A 20,747-nucleotide genomic window follows, 5' to 3' on the forward strand; every position below is an offset into this window, starting at 1 on the left:
GATGCTTGAGCCTTCCCTTCCTGTTTGCTGCAATGACAACCCCCCACCCTTACCTTCTGGTATTCAAGTTTAAAAACCCAAGTACAGCATGCTTGGTAATCATAGTGTCAATGTAATGTGTAGCTGTGCCCTTATAATATGGGCTTTTCAATTGTTTAACCTTCATCCCACAAATACCTCCACACTACTCTGGTGTGAATAATAAACATTGCGATTTTATGCAGAGTTAGGTACACTATGGTCCATGCTGTAACACATAAAACAAAAATTGCTGGTTTCTGAGGGAGCTGAAAAGATATGCAGATCCGGGCCTGCAAAGTCCTGGTTTGGGAGAACATCTGAGAAACATGGTGCTCTGAACTCGTTTGAGACAGGATGTAATATAAACATTACAGATTAAGGTATAATATTAATTGGACTTATTTTGCATTTTCTAAGAACATCCTGACACTCAAACTGAGCCAGCATAGTGTAGCAAGCAGAGTAACTGACATAACAGGGACAGTGATGACCAACAGTCAAATGCCATTTCCACCATGAAGTTCATTGGCTAGACTCGAATAAAATTGTTTTTCAGAGTTACCAACTTTATAACATCATTGCAAGGAGAAGTTTGGGAAAACCCATACCCACCACACCGTTGGAGCTATTACACAGAAACAACCTTGCTTTCTGGTGTGGAAGCAGGAGGGAAACAAATAGGACTGGAAATATTTAAGCAGCCTGTTTCCTTGCTGGTCCTCTGTTCTCAAGCAGCAGCTGCTTCTTATAAAAAATAATAATGCATGGAGACATCATAGAGCTGCCTATCACATGTAAGTTGGCCCTCCATCACAAAAAATATGTGATTACTAATGAAAAAAATAGTCATATTTGAATTAAAGTAGCATACAGATTAGAATCCAGAACCACTGGAATATTTTATTTACATGCATTTAGTTCCCCTTATAATGGGTGCTAAGTGGAAAGTAGACTAGAAAGTTGACAGTAAAATGCAGAACATTTAAAAGGATTTGCCTTTTTCTTTTGGTTCCTCAATATAATTTTAACAGTCAATGTTTCCTCTTAGTCTATGGCTGTAGTAAGGGTGCCTATTGTCCTGGTTCCAAAATGCAGACACTGCTGGAAAGAAATATATCTTTGGAGTGGTCATTTCTCCAATATCTCAACAAAATGTACATAGCTAGAACATGATATATATCAGTGGGGCTAGTGAAACATGTCATGACAAACAACAACTAAAGAATGGAGATTCCACATAACATTTGGAAAAGACTTAGTACTGCTATACAATGAGGCATTAACAACACAAACAATATAATTTCTGATGGAAACAGTATCTCAAGGCAGCAAGCTTTTCTACAATTGTTATTTAAATGTACTTTTCTACAGTATGCTTCACCATTGATATTATATGTGATCTTGTGATAGAATAGTGAGGAAGTTATTAAGGAGGATATTATTCAAAAGATAGTACAGGGAACTTTGGCAATGTCTAAAAGTAGGAGTTTCCTGAAGCCAAGCCAAGGCCTTATGTCTTTCAACTTGTTAGGAAAGTAATTGCCTTGAAGCTGCCTTCCCCAGTCGTTCTGTAGATAAGGGCTGCTTGTAGCTGTGAGAACAAAACCATTCACCTAACTAAAGCAGCTTGTCCTCCACCCATATTTTCTGGGGTGGGGGCAGAGAAAAATGTAGCCTCTGTGTATACCAATAGGCTTTGCAATAGTGGGAGAGAGAAACTTTGCAAAATCCATGTATTTAGAACATTATCTTAGAGTTCCGTTTATTCTTGAGCAGAGAGTTAATGGAAAGAAGAATGTTCTTCTTCTTAATATTGCTCCCAGGAATTCAAATCCTTAGAGATCCTTTTGCACCAATGCCATGCAGGGCAGCATTAGTGTGATCTCCTATCTTGACTGTACCTGAAGCAGAATTGGCAGCTGCAGTCGTTTTCATAACAACCAAGTAGCTTCATGACTGATCAGGGAGTAGTACAGATCTCAGATGACCCAGTAGGGAGAGAAACAGATCACGGCTTAATTTCAGGGTATTACCAACACTTCATTCTGAAACTGATACAAGTGTATGGTCTGGTGTTTCATCATGGAACAGCAAAGAGATGAAATGTTTCAGTGAAGTAGGCCTAGGAATGTGCTTGTGCTTCAAATGTGGCTGTGCCCTTGCTTAGTTTAAATTGGAGTTAATTAGGCTTGAACTCAAACAGATCATTTGTACATGCTACTGCTTCAGTTTTTTAAATTGTGTCAGATGAATGCAGAAAAACAGACAGGTAAGCATGGGGAAGCTGTTACACACATATAAATATTGATATTTCAAGGGGCTTTTAAGTACTTACATTAGCAGCACCGAGAAGGATCAATGTAGGCCCCAGGCCAATCGTATATATGGACCGGAGCATTACAGAAACTAGAAAGGGGCGAATACCCACAGGTTTGGGGAAGAAGAAAAGCAGAGATGTACAGATGGCCACTGCTATCCAAAGGAGAACTGAAAATAATGGAGAAAGTGTGCCTAGAAAGAAAAAGAGAGAAAATACTTTTTTTCCCCTTTATAACATTAAATATGTATCACTGTTTCAAGACCAGTGTTCTGTCCAACTCAATATTCTGGCAGTCCACAAGGCAGAAGAGTGCATGAATAATTATATAATTTTATGTAATGATTATATTATTATTACATTGCATTTATCTCCTGTCTTCTCTCCTCTTGTGATGGCTTACATAGCTTCATTTTATCCCCACAAAGGCAACAGGGGGTTGGGCTGAGAGTCTGTGAGTGGCCCAAAGTCACCCAGTGAGCTTTTACCAGGGTGGGGACTAGAACCAGGTCTGCCAGGTCCCCAGTCCAACACTCTAACCACCAGACTGCACTGGCTGTGTTAAATAAATACAAATTATATGGTCCAACAAGGATCAGGATATGCCAGCAGCCCAGACTATGTAATACCTTTCCATGACCCTGCCTTATTCGGATCAAGAGCTATAACGGAGCAGTAGATCAAGTGAGCAAAGTGTCAACAAGGCTAGTAGATGAATCCATGAATAGCACCTTCTTCACAGGCATTAATAGCTGATAATGGTTTTCTTCATGCAGTGAAAGGTTTCACTTACGAGTATCTGCAGATCTAGCTGCAGTAAAAGCACTGTGACAGCATGGGCCGTTATTGTCCTTCTCATGAAATTCCAATCCAATAGACAGGTGATTAAAAATACAATTCTAGATATGTTCACCTGCAAATAAATCCTCATTGTGTTCAACATCCCACTGCGTTCAGTGATAGTTCCTAGTAATTTTGTATTGGGCTGACAGGCTACAATCCTATATTCACATTTACTTGGGAGTAAGCCCCACTGAGCACAATAACACCTGTCTTTCAGGGAACACTCAACGGATTCACTTTGGAATAATCTGAAATGATTCAGCACCTTGCTCTAGGCATATCACACTTTCCCAGTGTTAAATCTGCCCAGCAGGGACCCTGTGATGCATCAATCTAGCACACTTTTCACAGCATGAATGTTACTTTTGTGAGCACCCATTGCCAAATGGTGAAGACTATGCAAGATAACAGAATACATCAACTATAAAGGGGAGTTTAAAAAACAGCATGTAAATAACTGACCAAAAAGATGTCTATTTTTATTTTTTTACGATCTGTGTTTGACTGCTAGAGAAGCTCTTAATTCAGTTAAAGTCCAGGTATCCTTAAGAAGGGACTCAATAGCTTAGGATGGTGTCTTTCCCCCTTGCCCAATCCTCCCTTGTCATCTCTTGCTTCTACCTTAATTGTGCTTATATTGAGTTGTTCAGTTTTGCTCATCACTGTGGCCATGGATAGAGAGATCATTGGGGAAGAGAGGGAGAAATTAATTAAAATGTGATTTTCCCTTCTCCTCCTCTCCCATGTTGCTTGACCCATGCCTTATGATCATGCTGTTGTGTTTGAGAGACTACATCTGTGGGCAAAAAGAGAAAGAGGAACCACAGCCACGTGCAGCTAGTGAGTCAAGCAAGGAGGTGGAGAGGAGGGAAAGGCAGTTGCCAACCCAGCCCATTCCCACCCTCAGCCATCTGTCTGTCCTTCAGGACTGGTTGTAGACTAAGAACATAAGAAAATCTGTGCTGGATCAGATCTACAGTCCATTTAGTGCAGTATTTTATTAGCAAAAGTAGCCAGCTAGATTTGCCTTGGGAGGCACATAAGCAGGGGATGAAAGTGACCACCCTCCCCTGCTGTCTGCTTCCACTATCTGACTTTAAGTACTATATCACCCTTTGGACTTGGAGGTTCCCTTCTGATTTCATCGCTAACAGCTATGGAGATGATGACTTAATGGAATCTTCCAGTATGCGTGTAGCAGAACCCTGAAGAGCAGTGCTTCTCAAGCAGCTTCAAGAAGGGCTGATTTTCAGTGGAGAAGCCAGGGGTGAGGAGGGAGCTTAACTCTTAAATCTACCACATTTCCATTACAGTGTCTAAATGCCATCATGAGCATTTATAAAAAGCCAATGCCCAGGAAAACCTGCTCACTTTAATAACACCAGTAATTATAACAATCAAAGACACATCTATCATCATCACCATCAACTACTACTCCTGCTACAGAAATTATAATGATACTTTTCACACACTCAGATGTTTTACTGATATTATTAATCATATCAACCACAATGATGTCCACATTGAACGCTGGGGCTGAAGTCAATTGAATAGCAGAAGTACTTATGTCTCTGTCTTATCATAGTTCACAGGAAGAAGGAAGAATCTCACACGCTATCATGAAAACCTCTAGACTAGCAAAAGCTGCTTTTAAACATGCTCAGTTTAATCTTTAACTGGATTACTAACGGGATTGGTAAAGGGATATAAGCCCTTCCACCTCTAGGTCATGGGTTCATAATGAGTCCAGTTAGTAATATGACCAGAAGTGACTTTCACCTGATAGTTCATGTGAACCACCATCACTGGAATGAGTCCAATTTCAAGGAGAAGCATGTGCTCCTCATTAATATTTCCACCACCACCACTGACAATTACAAACATTCGTATTGGCAGGCTGGTTCAGCCGATGATTAAAGTGGAGCAGCCTGGAAAATGACCTCACTTTTCAGCCCACATGGTGGTGGGGTGTCTTTCCAGGTCATGGATCATACATCATCAACAAAGCAGTCAACTAAGACTCTCTGCATAACTAAGGGTATTTGTCCCTTATAGTTCCACCCTGACAAGTACCTCAAAAGCCCATTAAAAAACATACAGATGAAACTGTGCATTTTGTGTGTGTTTATGACAATAGATTTTACCAAGTCTTGATGTTAGTTTAGGCATGCAATGGAATCAAGAATGGAAAGCTGCATCTCTCTCTCTCTCCCCCCCCCGCCCCCCGCTCTTTCTTTTGGATTGTACCACTTCAAGATGGGGGGGGGCGGAAATTGCATCTTTGAATGGCCCCTTCTAAAACAATAAATAAATCCCCTGCATATAGAAAGAGAGCTTGGCAGGATAAATGCTAAACTAAGCCCTTCTTTTTCAGCTGCTGTTTCTTTTTTGTTTATTTCAATAAATGCGTTTATATATGAAGAGTTTTGTCCATGGGAGAACAGTCAAATGGGCAATTACCACCCCATGCATGAAGCAGTACAAGACAGAAAGGGCTTTGGCACTTGCATGTATACATTGGCTCTTGTGTAGGGGATTTTTATCTCTCTTTGGTTGGGGAGAGCAACCCTTCTTTTCCCACTCCAGCTTAGAGTCTTTAGACATTAACATTCCTCTGTATGCTTGTCACTCAATTTAAGCATTCTTCATGAACAAAGCTGCCACTTCAGTGGTGGTGCAATTCTCCCTTCTGTGCGCCATCCAACCATTTGAACCTTTCGTAAAATAATTAGAATGTTGTGAACAATTGGTATGGGTGTGGTTAACAGCAATTAGAAGGGTCATAAGATGGGCTGTCATCCCCCTTTCTTAGCCCCCTGTACAGAAAACTAGTGCCAAATCAGAAGTCTTTTTCTTTGTTCACCCTCCCCCATAGCGAGTCTTAGGACAAGTCCACGTGTTTTAGGTTCTGGGATTCCAAGAAAGCTGCCTTTCAATGTACTTCTGCAATTTCAAGAGCACATGACTATTCAGCTGCAGCAAGCGGAGGGAGGACAACCAAAATGAGTGTATGACAAGAGCCAATCAGGTGCCTGTGCAGAGTCCAAACACTTAAAGAGCAGGTTTGCATATTTTGGAAAGCAGAGAACTTTCTGAGTTAAAATGAAAAAGAAAATCAAGATCAAGAAGTATAGTCAGGTTTCAACTACAGATGGATGGTCTGGTTTATATTCAGTCCATGTCAGTTTTGCATATGATCATTACAAGAGCAATGCAGCACCTCCATATGCAGATAACCAGATGAACAGCTCTGGTCTCCTGAACAGCTAGGCAGTGGAGTAGTTGCCATGTGCCTTGCAAACATGCCCCACAAAAGTTCCAGGGATAATGGGAAGTGTTAATGTGCCTAGTGGTACAGTGTGTGAGCTTGCTGGGATTCTCTAAATCCTCACTCAAAGCTCAGTTTGCCTTGTTTGTGTTCCCAAACACAAGTATCTTCTTCTGATCAGGAAAAGTATGGTTTTTTTTAAGACTGCATTTTCCCCAGATGAATTAAGAACGCATTTTAAATGCGCATTTTCTTCTGTAAGTTAAATTGTGACAGTGAAATTTTGAGAGATTTATGCAAGTGTGCATTTGCATAGTCATGCACTTTCAAAGTTCCAAAAACAGTTAAAATTTCCTGAGAACTGTCTTCTTGCTTGCATTTACATTTCTCTTATGATTTGCAAACAATAAAATTCTCACACATCCCTGGATGTGCTATCTTTCCTTTGAATTATATAAGAAAAAAAGGCTGCCCCAAAAAACTATAGCAGCAGACAGCAAGTTTTTACTGTACAAAGTAGAAGGGTGGGACAACACCTCATCTCTTCCTGACTGCCCTGGATCTTTTGCAAGTCCCACTTGCAAGTCGTGCAGTAGCTGCTCTACTGTCTAGCTGTTCCAAAATGCCAGAACCAGTTTAAAAATGGGTAAAGGCTTAAAAAGTAGCCCTTGGACCACCTCATACAATTCAGGGGAATCAGGGATTCTAGAGCAGACCGTGAACAGTATCCAAAAGTGTCATTCTGCAAACTTGAATAGCACAAATGAAACCTTTCTATTGGATTTTCCTCTTGCACATGTTTTAGAACCTGGGTTCCACTAGCATAACATCATTCACGCAACTGGAGAGACAGAGTTTAACAGTGGCCCATGTTTTGATCTGTAGCATGGTTATAGGGGCTGCAAGTCATGTAAGTTAATTCCAGATAGTGGAGACCCTGATTTTTTGATGCGTTCCTAGTTCAACTTCTTATTCCATGAATACCAGTACCAGTCTCCCCCTCCCCCACCAACCTCAAAAATCAGTATCTCCAAAATGTAAACATGTTCATAAATCAACAAAGCACATTGTTGTTGTTATTAGTCACGAAGTCATGTCCGAACCATCGCGACCCCATGGACAACATTCCTCCAGGCCTTCCTGTCCTCCACCATCCCCTGGAGTCCACTCAAGCTCACACCAACAGCTTCAGTGACTCCATCTAGCCACCTCATTCTCTGCCATCCCCTTCTTCTTTTGCCATCTATTGTTCCCAATTAGACTCTTCTCCAGGGAGTCCTTCCTTCTCATTAGGTAGCCAAAGTATTTGAGTTTCATCTTCAGTATCCGGCCTTCTAAAGAGCAGTCAGGGTTGATCTCCTCTGGGATTGACTGGTTTGATCGCCTTGCAGTCCAAGGGACTCTCAGGAGTCTCCTCCAGCACCACAATTCAAAGGCCTCAATCCTTTGGCACTCAGCCTCCCTTATGGTCCAGCTTTCACAGCCATACATTACAACTGGGAAAACCATAGCCTTGACTATACGCACTTTTGTTGGCAGGGTGATGTCTCTGCTTTTTAGTATGCTATCTAGATTTGCCATAGCTTTCCTCCCCAGGAGCAAGCATCTTTTAATTTCTTGGCTGCAGTCCCTGTCTGCGGTGTTCTTGGAGCTCAGGAAAATAAAATCTGTCACTACCTCCATTTCTTCCCCATCTATTTGCCAGGAAGTGAGAGGACTGGATGCCATGATCTTAGTTTTCCTAAGGTTGAGTTTCAAGCCAACTTTTGCATTCTCCTCCTTCACCCGCATCAAGAGGCTCTTTAGTTCCTCTTCACTTTCTGTCATTAGAGTGGTATCATCTGCATATCTGAGGTTGTTGATATTTCTCCCAGCAATCTTAATTCCAACTGGTGATTCATCTAGGCTCATCCTTCTCATGATGTGCTCTGCATATAAGTTAAATAGGCAGGGTGACAGTATACAGCCTTGCCAAACTCCTTTCTCAATTTTGAACCAATTAGTGGTTCCATGCCCAGTTCTAACTGTTGCTTCTTGACCCACATATAGGTTTCTCAAGAGACAAATAAGATGGTCAGGTACTTCCATCTCTTTGAGAACTTGCCACAATTTGTTGTGATCCACACAATCAAAGGCTTTAGCATAGTCAATGAAGCAGAAGTAGATGTTCTTCTGGAACTCCCTAGAGTTCTCCATGATCCAGCGTATGTTGGCAATTTGATCTCTAGTTCCTCTGCCTCTTTGAAATCTTGCCTGTACTTCTGGTAGTTCTCGGTCCACATACTGCTGGAGCCTAGCTTGTAGGATTTTGAGCATAATTTTGCTAGCATGTGAAATGAGTGCAATGGAGCGGTAGTTGAACATTCTTTGGCATTGACCTTCTTTGGGATGGGAATATAAACTGACCTTTTCCAATCCTGTGGCCACTGCTGAGTTTTCCAAATTTGCTGGCATATTGAGTGTAGCACTTTTACTGCATCGTCTTTTAAGATTTTGAATAGCTCAGCTGGAATACTGTCACATCCACTAGCTTTGTTGTTGCTCAGACTTCCTAAGGCCTATTTGACTTCACATTCCAGGATGTCTGGCTCGAGGTCAGTGGCCACCCCATCGTGGTTATCAGGGATGTTAAGCTCTTTCTTGTATAGTTCCTCTGTGTAATCTTGCCATCTCTTTTTAATCTCTTCTGCCTCTGTTAGGTCCCTGCCATTTTGGTCCTTTATCATGCCCATCTTTGCATGAAACATTCCCTTCATATCTCCAATTTTCCTGAAGAGAACTCTGGTCCTCCCTGTTCTATTGTTTTCTTCTATTTCTTTGCACTGTTCATTTAAGAAGGCATTCTTATCTCTTCTAGCTATTCTCTGGAATTCTGCATTCAATTGGATGTATCTTTCTCTTTCTCCCTTGCCTTTCACTTCCCTTCTTTCCTCAGCTATTTGTAAAGCTTCCTCAGACAGCCATTTTGCTTTCTTGCATTTCTTATTCTTTGGGATGGTTTTAGTTGCTACCTCTTGTACAATGTTGCGAACCTCCACCCATAGTTCTTCAGGCACTCTGTCTATCAGATCTAATTCCTTAAATCTATTTGTCACCTCTACTGTATATTCATCAGGGATATGATTTAGGTCATACCTGAGTGGCCTAGTGCTTTTCCCTACTTTCTTCAATTTAAGCCTAAATTTTGCAACGAGAATCTCATGATCTGAGCCACAGTCAGCTCCTGGTCTGTATAGAGCTCCATCTTTGGCTGCAGAGCACATAGTCAATCTGATTTCTGTGTTGACCGCCTGGTGATGTCCATGTGTAGAGTTGTCTCTTGGGTTGTTGGAAAAGAGTGTTTGCTATGACCATCGTATTCTCGTGACAAAATTCTACCAGCCTGGGCCCTGCTTCATTTTGTACTCCAAGGCCAAACTTGCCTGTTATTCCAGTTATCTTTTGGCTTCCTACTTTAGCATTCCAATCCCCCATGATGATAAAGACACCATTTTTTGGTGTTAATTCTAGAAGGTGTTGTAGGCCTTCACAGAACCGGTCAACTTCAGCCTCTTCAGCACCAGTGGTTGGGGCAAAGACTTGGACTATTGTGATGTTGAATGGTTTGCCTTGGATTCGAAGAGAGATCATTCTGTCATTTTGGGGATTGTATCCCAGTACTGCTTTTCCTACTCTTTTATTGACTATGAAGGCTACTCCATTTCTTCTGAGCGATTCTTGCCTGTAGTAGTATACCTGATGGTCATCTGAATTAAATTCACCCATTCCTATTCATTTTAGTTCACTGATTCCTAAGAAGTTGATGTTCAGTCTTGTCATCTCTTGTTTGACCACATCCAGCTTGCCTTGATTCATGGATCTTACATTCCAGGTTTCTATGGAGTATAGATCTTTGCAGCATTGGACTTTCCTTTCACCACCAGATACATCTGCAACTGAGTGTCCTTTCGGCTTTGACCCAGTTGCTTCATTCTTTCTGGCGCTACTAGTACTAGCCCTCTGCTCTTCCCCAGTAGCATATCGGACACCTTCCGACCTGAGGGGCTCATCTTGCGGCGTCATATCTGTTTGCCTTTTGGTACTGTCCATGGGGTTTTCATGGCAAAGATACTTCTCCAGTGGATCACGTTTTGTCAGAGCTCTCTGCTATGACCTGTCCATCTTGGGTGACCCTCCACGGCATAACTCATAGCTTCATTGAGCTACACAAGCCCCTTCGCCATGACAAGGCAGTGATCCAGGAAGGATCACTTTTTACCCTGGAGCACAACAAAGATCTAATATCCTTATTCTCAGTACTCAGTAGTCCAAACATCTTTGTTCAGAACTATGCTGGAAGGATAGCACACCAATTCTGATTCATCAGCACTGCTTGCTTCAGTCAGCACAATTCAAGAAAGAAGTTAATTTTGGGTTACTTTTAGTTTTCAGTGGTCTGGGTCCTACACAAGCATCAAACACTTCCTCCCATTCACCCCACTACAAGAGAACCGCCTTTCCATTAAGATGTGTGTCCTTAGCCTTGCTTCATGCTCTCTCATCTACAACTCAGGACATAAGAGGCCTTCCCTGTTTTAACAGTCCCATGCCATGATTTCCTGCCCAAAGAGGTCCATCAAACAAGCTCCCTCTGCAGCAGGGGTGTAGAACTTCAGGCCCATGGGTCAAATCCAGCCCTCATTCCCGGATGACCACACACCTTTCCCCTGGCTCCAAACCCTTTTATCTACCTGCTGATTGCTGGTGGTTTCCTGGCTTTGGCATAGGGTGCTTTTCCTCGTTCTAAAAGGTTGAAGTGCTTCTCCTGAGGTTTGGTTACTGGCTGTAAGAGATTGAACCTACAACAGGCTGGTTTTCTGAGCTCCCCCTGTTAGCTTTTGGCTATGACTGTCACTGCAGCGTAGATTCCTTCCAAATCACATTTGGCCCTTGGGATAAAAAAAGAATCCCTTTCCCTACTCTGCAGCTTCTGCCAACAGATGAAGATGTTTATATGCTAGAAAAGTTTCCTGTCCACAGATGACTTTACGAAGTACAGTTCTGGTGCTGTTTTCTTGCATTTTATTTCATTTCCAAATGAAATTATTTGCTTTATTTCATTTCTTACATTTTATTTTATTTCCATCCAGGGATGGAAAGTATTATTGATCTTGAAATTTTCAAAATGAAATGACTTACCCTCATCTCCGTCATCTCCAAATGGGTAGAAAAGAGCCACAGCTAGATTGATGAAAACAGCCAGATTGAATGATATACTTCCCCAGAGGGAAATATGCCGGGAGAACCAGAATAGAGCTGGATTATCTAGAAAGGAAGGAAAAACATCAAAACAAGAAGGCAGCAAAAATTACATTCAACCAAAAGCAACAGATTCCAGAGGATCAGGGCCAGCCTTGTCAATAAGGAGACTCAGGCACTGCCTCAGGCAGCAGATGCTGGGAGCAAGGCTACACGGTGGTGCTGAAAGACAGAGTGATGGGTGCTACGCAGCCTGTCCTGAATGGTTTAACTAGTTTGCTATCCTCAATGTGGTGAAGGTCCACTGCAATACTGAAGCCAGCGCCAATGAATACTCTTGTTAGAACACAGAACATAAGAAAAGGCATGCTGGATCAGACCAAGGTCCATCTAGCCCAGCATTCTGTATACATGGTGGCAAACCAGTTGTCCAAAGAATCACTCAAGTAGGATGGATGCAAGATCTCCTCCTGCCCAAGCTCCTCATCAACTGGAGTATGCAGGCAGGCCACTTCTGGTGAAGCCCGTTTAGCCTGTACAACTAGAAGCCACTGATAGCCTTCTCCTCCATGAATCTGTCCAATCCCCTTTTAGAGCCATCCAGATTGGTGGCCATCACTATTTCCCATGGCAGCAAATTCCATATTTCAACTATACACTGTGTGAAGAAGTACTTCCTCTTGTCTGTTCTGAACCTTCCCCCACAGTCAGGATCATGGGATATCCCTCCATCCAAGTACCTTGGGAGAAGGAGAAAAATATCTCCATCTCCATTTTCTTCATGGGTGGGGGAATAATTTTACACAGACAGCCAAAGGTCTTGGGGCAGCTCTGTGGTGGATGAACCAATGCAAAGCTCAGTAAATAACTAAAATGTCTGAAGGCTTCACAGAGTTTGAAAGGAAGCAAATTTGGGGCCCGTTCTCATAATGAAATCACACTTTGAGAGCCATAGCCAGAGAAGGTCATTACATTACATCTGGGGTAGGCAACTTACAATCCTTCAGATGTGTCAGCCTACAGCTCCCATCAGCCCTGGCCAGCACAGCCAGGGACGAGAGATTGTGGAAATCTGGAGCACCGTAAATTGAGTATTCCTATAGTAGATGCACATTGCTATTGAAAACGACCTTGCTGTGTTGTGTTTTCATGCCACCCACAAATATGTTGCTTCATTTATCAATGAAATCATAGTCCTATTCTGTGTCTGGCTATCTCAACATGCGAGGAGAAGGATCACTGATATTTCATATCAATTATTATCTTAGTCATCTTTACAGCAACCTTGCAAGGTAGCCATTATTATTGTCTCCAGTTGTAAACGAGACTGCAAGAGAGTGGTATGCTTAAATTCATTGCTGAGGTGACATTTGGACTTGTGACTTTCTGGTTCACTCATAGCAATTATGTTCTCAAAATCTTAAACACAATCCTCTCCCATATACATAAAACATTTAGAGATCCTGAAGCAATTTGGAAATTAAGACTGAAAGAACCACTCAACACTATTCTATACAGACTATCTGACATCAGAAAGTTTTTGATGCGGCTTGTGTCCTTTAAGCAGAAAACTTATAAACTAAAATCTGCTTGGCTCACTCTTAACTGAATGTAATTAGAGTCTGTTCAGATCAAGTGTTCAGATTTCACTTGTGACCAAGCATGAGTTGTTGATTTCTGGGTCTAGGAGGCTTTGGAATTATTTCACATGACAGTCTTGTTTTGTTCTACAGTATCACATGGAAACACATCAAGTCAGCTCAAAGCCTCGACATGGTCTACTGAACCAGCTTCGCTTGATTTCAGAAGGCATTGAGGAATAGGCTGCCCAGCACATGGTTTACCTAAACTTTACAGAATGAGTTGCTTAGTGCTCTGATATCTGGGGAAACCGCTTTATAAGAGCCATCCCCAGATCATGTGCCTGACAGTATAAAATAACTGGGAATTTGTGGGTGGGAATCTCTGAAATTCCTGAGCTTCCTTTGCAGATCCCAGTCTGCTTTGCAGCAGCAGCCCTGAATCTGAGTTCCTGCTGAGAGAGCCCAGCATTTGTGGGGTGCTTGCCTGGAATCAAGCCCCTCAAGCTGCGCAAGTAACACTTCTTTCCCACATATGCAGCCGCTGCCAGCAGCAGCATGTGGGGAACAGCCTGGACACTGGGAATGGCGGCTGATGCACCCGCTCTCAGGACATCATTCCCATGCTCCTCACTGATGCTGCCAGCAGCAAGAAGTGGGCAAGAAGATTGGCCCCCAGAAATGGCAGCTGGTGCACCTGCTCACTGCTTTCCTTTCCCATGTCCTGCAGCTGCTCCTGATCAGGATGGAGAAGGGTGCCAGTTCCATTTGTGGACTTCCTCCTGGCTTGGCTCACTTGCATAAGCTGCTTGTATGTTTCTGAACCCAATTCAAGGTGCTGGTCTTGACCTATAAAACCTACATGGTTCTGAACTGATTTTCTCTTTTGTTGATGATTATGCAGTATATATGTATATGGACTGGCTGGGTTCTATCCATTGTTGCTGGGTACAATCCTGCTAAAGATTAGCATTTCTAAGTCCCAGTAATTTCAATGTGAGAGTTTAAAGAAGATATTTACCTCACTCAATTAAATTGATGGGACCAACTGTATTTTATGTATTTTAACAGTGTGTCAGGGCTTGGGTTCTCTCTAGAGGAAAGCTGAGATGAAAACTTGATGAATAAAGAATAAATTGAATAATGATGGATATGTGGTACCCTGTGAACCGACAGAAGCCCAGTTTGGATTATGACCAAAGATGACATGTGGTGAGACTTGGGGCTTGTGGAGGCTTCCACTTTAAAATTGTTCTGAGTTACATGCAAACTTAGGGAATATGGCTTGTGCTAACCAAAGTTAATTAAAATAAATAATGGCAAATGGTGACTTGATATACTGGCTTGTTAATGAACTTTGGCTAGAACAAAACACAGTCCTTATGTTATGTGGAACTATGCTTATCCCAAAGTGCAAGCAGAAATTTTCATCCTTCTCCCCTCATACACAAAGCAGGAGAGGAGAGGAGTGGATATCAAGGAGGCCCAAGATTTGCCATAGCCAATTTCCAATCATCTCAATCATTCCCAACCATGGTAGGATGATTGTCTGAGCCAGGCAAGATACTCATTGCCTACTGCCTTCACTAGCTACAATTTCAACCTGGAACATGCCTTTCTAACACAAGAAAAGAGTGGAACTGATATTTCCTTCGTGCAAAAACAAGAGCTAGAGTTTTGCTTAATGCACCTCTCCACCTCTTCTATAAATTACGCAACCACTTTGGGAAATCGATTCCTATATTTATGATCACAAGGATCCATACAAATTCAAAAGGTCTTGTTCACCATTGGCTCATGTTATCATGCAAGTTTCATTCACTTTAATGGTGCGTGATTAAGGTTCCCAATCACAAATTACACAAAATATATCTAACCGTCCTGTTGTGCTGTTATGTGCTGTCAAGTTATCTCCAACTTGTGGTGACCCAATGAATGAATGTCCTCCAAAATGTCCTGTCCAAAATGTCCAGCCCTCCTCAGCTCTTATAAACACAAGTCTGTGGCTTCTTTTATAGAATTGATCCATCTCATAATTGGCTTTCCTCCTCCTCCTTCTACATGCCCTAACATTATCATCTTTTTCAGTGAGTCTTGCCTTCTCATGATGTGCCCAAAGTACAACATCTTCAGTTTCATCATTTTTGTTTCCCGGGAAAGTTCTGGCTTGGTTTGATCTAAGATCCAGTTGTTCAGCTTTCTGTAAGCAAAGCTCTGCTCCAGCACCATGTTTTGAATACAGCAACTTTCTTCCTGTCAGCTTTCTTCATTCACCAAATTTGCACCCATACAGAATGGTCAGGGATGCAATTGTGTGGATATTTTCGGCCTAGGTCTTCAATGAAATGCCCTTGCACTTGATCCATTTAATTGCTGACCTTCTAAGTTTCAGTTTTCTCTGTCTTTCTTGGCTCTAGTCTTGTATGAGTCAAGATATGCAAAATCTTTCAGAATTTCAATTTTTTCATTGTTGACATTAAAGTTCTATAATTCTTCTGTAGCCATGTTTCTTGTTTTTTAATGTTCAGCTGCAGTGTTGCTTTTACCGTTTCTTTTTTCACATTCATCAGGAGCTGTTTCAATGCATTGCCGCTTTCTGCCACTAATGTGGTACCCTCTTTATATCACAAATTATTAATGTGCTTTCTAACAATTTATACTCTTGCTTCCTCTGATCCTAATCTAGCTTTCCTTATGATATGTTCTGTGTACAGGCAGATAAAATACACCCTTATCTAATTCAGTTGCCTATAGGAAACCACTCTGTTTCTCCAGATTCTACTAATAGCCTCTTGTCCACACATCAGGTTATGCATCAGGACAATTTCTCAGAACCATTGAAAGATTCTCATAATCAAAGTAATTAAAGGCTTTTCTGTAGCTTATAAAGCATAGACTGATCTTCTGAAATTCTATATGCAATATACATATAGAATTTATATGTATTATATAAAATTATATACATAATTATGCAATATACATTCTTTTTCAGAATCCAGATTGACACCAAGCATTTCTTGCTCCATATAAGCAATATTCTTTGTTGCGTCACCTTGAACATCACTTTGCTTGCATGGAAAATAAGTGCAAGGGTGCTATAGTTGCTGCACTCTTTTGCATCTCCTTTCTTGGGAACTGGAATAAATATTGAATGTTTCGAGCCTGTGGGCATTGTTGTGTCTTCCACATTTGTTGGCATATGCTTGTTAGGATTTGTTTCAGCAAATATCACACAGAGACAAAAAGAACTATTACAAGAAATAGAAGAGAACAACAAAAGAGGAAATAAGCAACATCTTTCAGAAAATCCAAAAAATCAAAAGGAATTTCAAACCTGGAATGCTGAAAGGCCAACAGGGACACATGCTATTTGACTAGCACAAATGGAATAACTATACAGAAGATATAAAAAGATCACAGTCTCCTTTGAAGGGGAATCCTGTAATCTTGATATATTAGAAAATGAAGTACAAGCTGTTCTGAAAACATTTGGAAAGAATATAGCACACAGAGCAGACAGAGTACTAATAGAACTATTCCAATCTACAGAGAATGAGACAGTCCAAATCCTAACAAGCATATAATAGTTATGTTGAAAGGTTTTCTGAGAATTCTGATTGATATTATTTGGTCAGACTTCACATAATATAGCCCCTTACTGCCTGTGCTTCATCTTGCCTCAGTATTAGAGTAACTCCTCTTTTTCAGCATTTGTCATTTCCAGAGAGTTGTTTCTATGTTGTGTTTGTCTGACTGAAAATGTGACATTTGAGTCCACTGAAGGATGTCTGAGGAGTCAATTTTGTGGGTGGGAATGCACTGGATTCCCAGGGGTCACCTCCCTGGATTCTCATCCACTTCATCGTAGTCCTCAGCCTCGGTTCCTGGGAAGCACACCCAGAATCCACAGGGTACTCTCCAGGAACTGAGCCCCATGTGCTGTGCAAGTAGTGTCCAACTTCTGCACCACCTGCAGCAGCCTTTGTGCACAGCTTTCATTCTGCAAGTATTTGAGGACTTCCTCTTGGCTTGCCTTGCTTTTTCAAGACAGGGACAAGCATAAAGAGAAGTCCCTGAATGCTTGAGGGATGGATTCCGCTAGGTTTTGCTCAAAACTTAAGTCCACTTCAGTTTGCTCATGCCAAGTACTGTGATGTTTAACCATTCCATGTCTTACTTTACAGTTTCCAGTTTACACTGACTCATGCTTCTCATGTTCCATGTCCCAACTGTGCATGTTGTGCAGTGTTGGACTTTCCTTTCACCTCTTTGCATGCTGGCCCCCAGACTACCTCTCTGCTTTGATCTACTTGGATTGGTTGCAAGAGTATGATTCATACTTGAGCTTTGCTGTTCTCCAGGAGCTGGTTGAGTACCCTTCAATGTGGGAGTCTTATCATCTAGCACTATTTCTTGCTTCATTTTGAATTGTTTCATCACAGAGTTTTCAAAGAAAGGAAATTCAGAAGTAGTTAGCCATTGCCTTCTGCATGGTGCTAACCAGTGTTAGCTTGAGTGTCATTGCCATAGTCTGTGAAAGATCCACCACCAGTGTTGCCTTCAACTACCCCTGCTGCCCTGCAACTGCCTTTCAGGAGTTTCTCTAGCCCCATGACCATTAGAGAGATCCATTCTCTTTTGCTGTTGTGACCAATATTCCTTAAGAGGGTAGCTGTTTCTGAGTCTGGTGTCTCAGCTTTGAACATTCCTTGGGTGACCCTGCTAGGACCCCAGCCTAGTGAGAAAGAGTGGTGTCCTAGTGGCACTGCTCTTGCCTTCTTCTCAATCCCATCACCATGTTAAGGGGTACATTCAAGAGGTGGGGCCCTTCCTGTTAGCATTAGCATTAAATGGATGAAAGCACATATACAATAGCATTTCAAGTGCAACAAATCCCACTGCAATTTTTAATCCACTTAGGGAGTCCTTGGATTAGTTATAGCGGCACATAGATTGAACAAACAAACAAACAAATAAATAAATAATTTTGATCATATGTGGCATGACTTCCTTCCTGATTTATGTTATGCAACATTGTTTTCAGTTACATTGCTCATCTCAGCAAGCAAGCAAGGTAATGCATGCAAGGAGATGCTTTTTATCTGATCAATACTATCCAAGCTTTGGAGTACCATGATCTTCTCATTTTAGTAGTGCTTTCTCTCTCTTTTACTTTCAGCATTTCTCCACCAGGGGAAATCATCCATGTGTGCACTTATAATCTCTTCAACATGTAGTGTTGAATTACTTAATAGTTCCTTGCAGATGCATGGTGGCTTTAACATAAAGTCCCAAAGTGAGGAAAGCTGCCCTCATTGTGGTGGGCCAGGAGGGCCTAACACTAAGCACAGCTGAACTGAAGCAGATATAGACTTGACTAGCGCCTCGACGGGAGAATACCAGGATTTCCACATAAGTGACCTGAACTCACTTAATAAAGAGTAGAATGTAAGATTAATGGCATCTGCTCACTGCAGGTCAGTGGAGTTCTTCTGAGCTGAGTGGGTCAGGACAAGTAGATCAACCCATACAACTGTCTAACGCCCACTGTGAGTAGTTCACAGCACATTTTATAGCTAAAATTGCTCATATCCTTTAGGATATAGATGTCATGGCTTTATCAAGATGCGGGACAGATGTGGCAAGCACAACATCTGGTCCTTTTATTATGGATTCTTTCAGCTTATACAGGCTGAGGATGTTGAGAAGCTGCTTAGAGGGTTGACATTAACCTCTTTCTCTTTGGATCGTTGCCTAATAAAATGTGTCAGGGCTGAACTATATATTCGGACTTCAGAAGGCATAAATACTTTATTGTGGTAAAACTAAATTTAGCTATAAGGGCTCTAGACATTTTTGCCCTGTCTCAAAATTACCATTCTTGGCAGGGTCCTTGAGCAAGCGGTGGCTTGCCAGCTGTAGTCAGCCTTAGAAGACACTATTATTTAGAAATCCTTCAATCTAGTTTTTGTCCAAGCTCGGGATGGAAACAACCTTGATCACCATGGTGCATGACTTGGGGAGTACAAACTTGTTAGTTCTCCTCGACCTCTCAGCATGTTTCAGTACTATCGACCATAGAATCCTTCTGGTTCAGCTCTCTGGTTTGTGATTCAAAGATGTGTTATGGTGGTTTCCATCTTTCCAAAGGGATGGGTCCAGAAGATGATTCTAAAGGCCTTCTGTTCTATCCCATGACCATTAGCCTTTGAACCACTGCTCTAGATAGAAGTGTGTAGACAGTTTTGGATGCGGCTGCACTCCCTCTGAGGCACATCTGGCACTGATGGCCAGGGCTACTGTTCCTCAACTGTGGCCCTGTCTGAGAAAAGCAGACAATGTCACAGTGACTTCAGGCTGGATTATGGCAATATGCTCTATGTGGCTGCCTCTGAAGAAGGTTTAAAAATTTCAATTGGTACACGAGGAAGTGAAGCTGTTTATGGGAACTGGGCAAATGGGCCATGTCACCTATTCTATACCCGTTTTCACTCACTGCCTGTTTGTTTCTTGACCTACTTGACCTAAAGTGCTAGCTTTAAATCCCAGAACAGGTTGTGAGATGGCTATCTGAAGGACCACCTGCACATCTGTGAGTCTGCCCATGTACTAAGATTAATGTCTAGGGTCCTAATTTCAGGCCTATCATTGAAACATGTCAGATGTTTTATCAGGAGCAGGGCATTCTAAGGTATGACCCTGTATTTGTGGAATTCAGCCCCACCCCTGTCACTTTCATCTAGTTACCACCATAACTTTTACTATTAAATATTTTTATTTCACTAAGTTAACACATACATATTTATATGGCCTTTCTAAACCATCTGAAACTAATATACCTTAAAATAAAGCATAAAAATGATCCATGGAGCCAACAAGAACAGTAAACTAAGTCCTTTTCAAATGTCATTGTTTTTTGTTTTAACTGTGAAGACCATTTTAAAATTCCAATCCGCATCTTATTAATTGTTGCCTTGTGGATTTTTAGTGGCTCGTATGTTTTTGAATACAGTTTGAGAATGATGATTTTATATTTGTATAATTATGCTAATGTATTGTTTTTACTCTGCCTTCCAAGGGTTTTCAGACTGAAAGATTGTTTAAAAATCTGTCATTAAATCAATAAATACCTTCTGTACAGCTTGCATCCCTTCTTGAAGGTGTGGAATCTTGCAGTGCTGATCCACACATCTATACATTCTCGAATATTGTAATATTCAAAATGGGGCTGCCCTTGCATGCCATTTGGAAGCTTCTGCTAGGGTCAAAGCATAGTCTTTACTTTATCAGCTCCTCTGGCTGCCTGTTGGCTTCTGAGGCCAATTCAAGGTGTTGGCTTTGGCTTATAAACAGTCTTGATGGGGCCCATTAACATCTTGGATCTGACCCAGGTCCAGGCATATTTTGGGTAGCCCCACTAGCATCAATGGCATGTAAGGTAATCAAAGATAAAATCCCCTGCATGTTTAGTCAGAAAAAA

The 20,747-nt window shown here is 41.6% G+C and overlaps 1 protein-coding gene across 5 annotated transcripts in view; it reads right to left on the bottom strand.

The window, feature by feature from the left end:
* Positions 1–7: 7 nt before the first annotated feature.
* Positions 8–20,747, bottom strand: part of ITPR2 (inositol 1,4,5-trisphosphate receptor type 2) — a 257,101-nt gene continuing 236,361 nt past the window's right edge. For 4 of the 5 annotated variants that reach the window (XM_044423126.1, XM_044423130.1, XM_044423129.1 and 1 more), the window contains 2 exons: positions 11,628–11,753; positions 9–2,532 (listed from right to left, as the gene is read on the bottom strand). In XM_044423126.1, the coding sequence (XP_044279061.1) occupies positions 2,345–2,532; positions 11,628–11,753 (314 nt within the window). In that variant the 3' untranslated portion in view covers positions 9–2,344. Of the gene's footprint in view, positions 2,533–11,627; positions 11,754–20,747 lie in introns of all 5 variants that reach the window. The other variant, XM_044423128.1, reaches the window with a different exon arrangement.

The sequence above is a fragment of the Varanus komodoensis genome, unplaced genomic scaffold, assembly GCF_004798865.1.
Source record: "Varanus komodoensis strain SLA01 unplaced genomic scaffold, ASM479886v1 scaffold13_3, whole genome shotgun sequence".
NCBI lineage: Eukaryota > Metazoa > Chordata > Lepidosauria > Squamata > Varanidae > Varanus > Varanus komodoensis.